Source organism: Protomyctophum bolini (genome assembly GCF_963924005.1).
Source record: "Protomyctophum bolini genome assembly, chromosome: 24".
Lineage (NCBI taxonomy): Eukaryota > Metazoa > Chordata > Actinopteri > Myctophiformes > Myctophidae > Protomyctophum > Protomyctophum bolini.
This window is the reverse complement of record NC_137885.1, coordinates 20,596,303-20,602,437: the sequence shown is the minus strand read 5'-3', so window position 1 is coordinate 20,602,437 and position 6,135 is coordinate 20,596,303. Positions and strand designations below refer to the sequence as shown.

Sequence of the window (6,135 nt, the reverse complement as noted above, 5' to 3'; positions counted from 1 at the left end):
TTAGAGAAGTTGGCCAACACATATATACCAGTAAAATATCAAATTTACTTTAGTTCAATTGAAAAGGTTACACAGTATGACTTTTGTGGAAAATTCCATTATGGAAAGTTGGTTTGAACTCTATAGTGCCAGCAACTTTGACTTGACCACTCAGTGATCCATCCCTAACAAACAAAAGAGTTGACCTTCGCTGAAGTAAAAAAAAAAAGAAGAAGAAAAGGGTCAATCTTTCCCATTCATGAGTTTGCAAAATAGAGCGATACTGACTCACGTCATAGTTATTATTACAACATATCCCCATCCTGATGACAGTAGCAGCACATTATAGCCGGTGTTGCATTATATTTGACAGGATGGGGCCGTTGTTTGATCTCGACACCTAAGTGACAGCTGGCATCACGCATGGATGGCGCCAAGCTTCCCCTTTCTGGTTGTTGATCTGGACGACGCCGAGGGATGGTGGGCCGTGTGCCTAATGGGTTGAGAGTAACGGAGAAACCCTCCTCTTCCATCCAAAGCCTGGTTTATGCTACGTCGTACGACGACGTATAACTCTGGCTTAAGGTGTATATATAAACCCGCTGGCCAGGACAGGGAAAACAAAAGACAGATACCCTGTCTAGAGACAAGAGGAACTTACAGCTTTCTCATAAAAAAACCCCCCCAACTCCAATAGGACAAGGTGAGTAGATTTCAGTCAGAGAGGTAGAGTTGAAAAGGGTCAATCCATCGCTGCATTGACTATTTTCTAAATAATTCATTTGATTCTAAAAACTTTTTTTTTTTTTTGGTGGAGGGGGAAGTGGCGGGGAACTGACTGCATGTATGTGTTGTTAATTGTGTGTACCTGTGTGTGTGATCCTCTGGACAGCTGCAAAATGACCATGAAAGGCATCTACTCCCTGGCGGTGGTTCTTGTGTTGCTGGTGATTGCCCAGGGTAGCTGGCAGCTTCCTGTACTGGAGACGGACAGCAGTTCAAGGTACGCTCAAAGGCTACAGAGACCCGGCAACAAATGACATGGTGGCCGTGATGACATTGTGACATACTGTATGCCTGGTGGTCACTGGTCGGTGGTGGAAAAAAGTACTCACATTCTTGACTTAAGTTAAAGTATCAATACTGCAACTACTCCGTTACAAGTAAAAAATTCAAAATATACTTGAGTGAAGGTACGAAAGTATTAGCATCGAAATGTACTTGAAGTACCAAAAGTAGAAAGTAATTATTATGCACAATGTGCCATGTCAAGTTTTCAAATCTTATGAAAATAGCCGATCTACATGGGTCATGTGAGCTTATAGACCGGCTATTTTCAAATGGCCGTATAGGGCTGAAGAGGTTAATGTATGTTTTATAATGATAATCCAAATCCACAAAGTAACTAGTAAAGTTATCAAATAAATGTAGTGGAGTAAAAGTACAATATTTGCCTCTGAGATGTAGTGGAGTTGAAGTAAGAAATTGGAAATACTGAAGTTGAAGTTGAGTCAGTTAGTTATCTCTTCTATTTAAACGTGCCATGAGCTATTGGCATTTGGCAGTGATGTGCTGGGTGGGTCATAGACATGAACTATATATATAGTCTTGAGTCCATTGCTGGGATTATACCACAGTTTCAGCAAGATAATAGGTAAGGTAGACCCAGTGTTGTAAAGTAACTAAGTACAAGTACTGTACAATTTTGAGGTATTTGTACTTTACTTGAGCATTTCCAATTTCCAATACTTTTACTTCTACTCCATTACATTTCAGAGCAAATATTGTACTACATTTATTTGAAAACTTTTAATAGTTACTAGTTACTAGTTACTTTGATTATTTTGACAAAACATACATTAAACACTTCAGCCCTATATATTTCGGCCATTTAAAAAATAGCTGATCCACAAGAGATGATCAAAGTTTCATCTTATTTTATTAAAGTAAGTCATATCTTACCATGTTAAATAAATATACGTTGTGTATGGTAACTATAGGTGTACATTTACCAGATGAAATCTAGTGTACCTATTCTGGGCCAAAAATAATAAAATGTTGGGGTAGTGGTATAAAAGATAAAAGGAAGGGGCCTAGTAGAGACCCCTGGGGGACTCCAGTCAATGAAACGTATATAAAGGGTTAGTTGTTAATCCATTGAGACCTGAGACCAGATTCTACAAATGTCTTCTAAATCCTGACAGTTTTCTTTAAATCCTATGATTCTGTAATCAGTGGTGTAGGGCCAATATGGCTTTCTTTCTATAATCATTCACCAGAGATATACGGTTTAACGTGCTCACACTTTGGGACGTGGGCGTCTTGTTGTTGTTTACTCACTTGTTGTCGATGGCGATTGATGACTGCAACGGGTTGGCATTATTGGTAGGAGTTTGTGTTGTGTGAGTGTATGGTTCAAAATAAACGGGGGCAAACAAAACAAGAACAGGCTCCAGACATAAACTAAATAAAGGTCTCAAAAAACAGACGAGCGCAGGGTTCGATAACAAATAATAAAGTAGGCTACCTTTCTTTCTTTCTTTCCTTTCTTTCTCTAACTGCGCTGTTTGTGCGTCGCGTGCAAGCTGTTGAAAATCTGTATCTCTACTGGCGTCTTTCCACCTACAGCTGTGAGCCTGTGGCTTAATTAAAGGGAACCATGGTGCCATTTCTCAAGGCAACCAGTGGGGGCGCCATTTGGTCAAATCAAATAAGATGGCTCCTACAAGTGGTTCTCAAACTATTTCATGTCAAGGACCCCAGAATTATCTGCATGTATTTGGCCGCTGACCCCCATCTAAAACTATGAGAAAAAGCAAATATTTGAGTTAAAAACGTTCACTGTGAAAGAATAAATATTCAAAGATCTGCACACATTTTCACCATTTTTCAAAAATAGCAGACCTACAAGCTTGTGAGTGCCGCACTATGAGCTTGTACATCTGCTTCTTTTCAACAGCTTAAAGTTTAAAATAATGGTTAAAATGGTTAAAAGCTATAAGGTGAAACAGATGCGTCCTCATGTTTAAGTTGTTAAAATGTGAAATAATAAAAGCTGTTGTGTGTGGTATACCTGTTGTATAGTCTAGAGTCCGTGGAGTCCAGCGTGACGTCAGACATGGATAAGAGACACTCAGAGGGGACATTCTCAAATGACTACAGCAAATACCTGGAGGACCAGAGGGCCCAGGAGTTTGTTCGATGGCTGATGGCGAACAGCAAGAGGAGTGGGTAGGTGGCGTACCAAAGATGATCACAACATGATACATAGACCACTAGTACACCAATAGACAGTATACTGTATCAGTACTGTATTATGTGGTGAGGAGAGACTAATCCAATGCTCCCTCATTGGCTGAATAATGTAAGTATTATATAAAGGCAGAGTAGTAGAGTATGGTGTTTTTATAATCAATAATAATATCATAAGCTAGATTTTCCTCACTCACTCTTGTTCTCCATCTCTGCTCTCTCTCTCTCTCATCACTCATTAACACCTGTGTCTGCTTGCAGCGCTGCAGAGAAGCGACATGCGGATGGAACATTCACCAGCGACGCCAGCTCGTTTCGGCGGGACCAAGCAGTCCAGGACTTTGTGGCGATGCTCAAGTCCGGACAAGTGAAACGAGAGTAGGCACTCCCTCCCTCCTTCCTTCCTCTCCTCCTTCTCACCAAAACTACCTGATCAGTATCCTCCCCTCGCGTCTCACTGACACCCAGATGAAGAGAGAGAGAGAAACTTTAGCCCTGCATCTTTTCCATTCCTTCCTCAAGGCTTGTGTTGATGTTCCAAAATAAATCAGCTGAACCTTTGCACTGCGTTGATTGATCTTATATGCTCACACTGAAAGAATGATTGCGAATTTGCGTCATGGCTCTGTGCTCAGTGTCACTGCCACATTATTCACACCTGTACATGGTCAAACAAACCATGGTGATTGATATCTGGTGCACAAATACCTGCATTTCTGATGGGTAAATGCAGCTGAAACGTATAACAACATTAAACTGTAGGTGCGTTTCATTTAGGTGTTTCTGTGCATTAACCCGTAACCTCTGGCGCTGTTGTGCTACCGCCGCCATATACAGCACTCTACGTTACCTGGAAAACCCCTTCCATTTCCCTTCTCCAAAAAACCTGATAGCAAAAATGGGCTATATAGCTAATGTGAGCATTGTATATTTAAAAGTCTTCAGAAGCATTACTAACGGCGCGGTAGCAACGATTTAGTAGCTCCTAACATCGTCGCTTTGCTCAATTCACCTCAATCTGAGCCGCAATTCAGGCTCTAAAGATCGACGCCCCCATAGCATTGTACGGGCCGCCATCTTGGGGAGGACAAAACACAGCGAGCCGAGCGTTGCCTAGCATCCGGGAGCCCTGCTTTACGGTAAATATTAGCGAGAAGATTATGAATTAATAAAAAAGCCCCAGAACACGTTAAAAGGTGTTTTTGGCGCCCTGGCTGGGAGTTAATTAGTAACTTCAGCCTGAAGTCACTGAAGTCAATGACGTCACAGAGACGTCAAAACATCAAAATAGCAGCTCTATAAGCTCACAACGTGAAGCCGTACGTCACACGACACACAGAGCATAAATTAGGATTTCTATTATCCCCGAATGGTTCCGAAAGACAAACTGACCAATGTCTTGTGATGAAGACTATACGCTACAATAGGCTGTTGACATATTGATCGGAATTCCTCTTAATTGATTTTAGGGTGGGTGTTGTGTACTTAATTGGTCGTTAAGGTGGGTCTTGTGTGCTTAATTGATCGTTAGGGTGTGTGTGTGTGTGTGTGTGTGTGTGTGTGTTTACCTACATATCCAGATCAGACATGATGGACAGGAGCAGTGAGGGGTTCAGCCAGAAGAGACAGGTGGACGGGACGTTCACCAGTGATGTCAACAAGGTGTTAGACTCCATGGCCGCCAAAGAATATTTACTGTGGGTCATGTCGCACCCCTCAGGGGAAAGGTAAACATGTTGACGCCGTCAACATGCCATATGTCACACATGCACACACATACATCACACACACACACACACACACACACACACACACACACACACACACACACACACACACACACACACACACACACAGCTAGTTTACTCATTACAGATGCACTGTTCAGAAGTGCTTTAATAGAAATGTTCTTCATTTTTCAGTAAAAAGCGACAAGAGAGCCACTAAGGGGCCATCTGCATGCTGCACAACCTTCACAAAGGAAGAGAAGCCATACTGCTTTGCATGTTCTAATGTTGATGTTGGAAATGTTTTTTTTACTGCACAGTATACGGTGCAAAACAGACACTGAATTCTTCCATAGTTTTGAAGTGAACCAAAAGCCATAATGAAATTGACAAAATGTTTTCTTTCTTCTTTTGTTTTCTACAAATGTATTTTCTATGTTTTCAGTGCAACGTAAAGAACACATAAAACATAAGAACTCAGGTATAGCTTATGCAAAGGTTTTCATTGCACGGTTGGTAACCTGCTGTTTGGGTGGTAGGCTAATCTAATTTCAACAGATGTGTATTTGACATTGCGCAGTGACAGCACACAGCTGTGCTAATTTACCCCACGTGAACTCTAGCAGCCTCATTCTGGAGCCAAAACGTTGTAAATCGGCTATTTTCGCAGAATGTTTGCTGTAGAACACGCACACCAGTGTTCATGGGGTCAATTAAACCAGCAGTGTGCCTCAGGGATAGAAATAGAAACCATTACCAAAAGAACGACAGTCAACTGAATGTCTGAGACGGAAGACTTATCTGTTTCTCTAAACGCTTTATTTACTCTCTCTCACTCTCTCTCTCGTGCACACCACACACTCCTCTCACGTCATGTAACAAATCACAATCTAACAACAGATCTGAATCGACAGGTTGCCTATACAGGTATTAAATTGAAATTATTCAACAGAAGTATTCCGCTTTCACCGCTAAATTTAAGGCAGAATTCCACACGTACGCACGTTGGTCAAAATGACGTGATATTGGTATAGATACGTTTGACCCATTGGTTCCTCTACTCAACTAAGTTCCATCAATTAGACAGTACAACGGGAAAAAAATAACATCTACAACAAAATAATCATCGTCAACACTGTTTCCAAGTTAGTAATATATTAGTAACATTTTACATGAA

General features: G+C 41.2%; 1 protein-coding gene across 1 annotated transcript; it reads left to right on the top strand.

Annotated features, from left to right (window-relative positions):
- Nucleotides 1–406: 406 nt before the first annotated feature.
- On the top strand, nt 407–4,962 carry LOC308311813 (glucagon-1-like; the record flags this gene model as incomplete). Its single annotated transcript, XM_080758590.1, has 5 exons — nt 407–459; nt 872–982; nt 3,064–3,210; nt 3,493–3,609; nt 4,812–4,962. 5 exons carry the CDS (start codon nt 407–409, stop codon nt 4,960–4,962), a joined length of 579 nt encoding a protein of 192 aa, XP_080614716.1.
- Between the last annotated feature and the right edge of the window lie 1,173 nt (nt 4,963–6,135).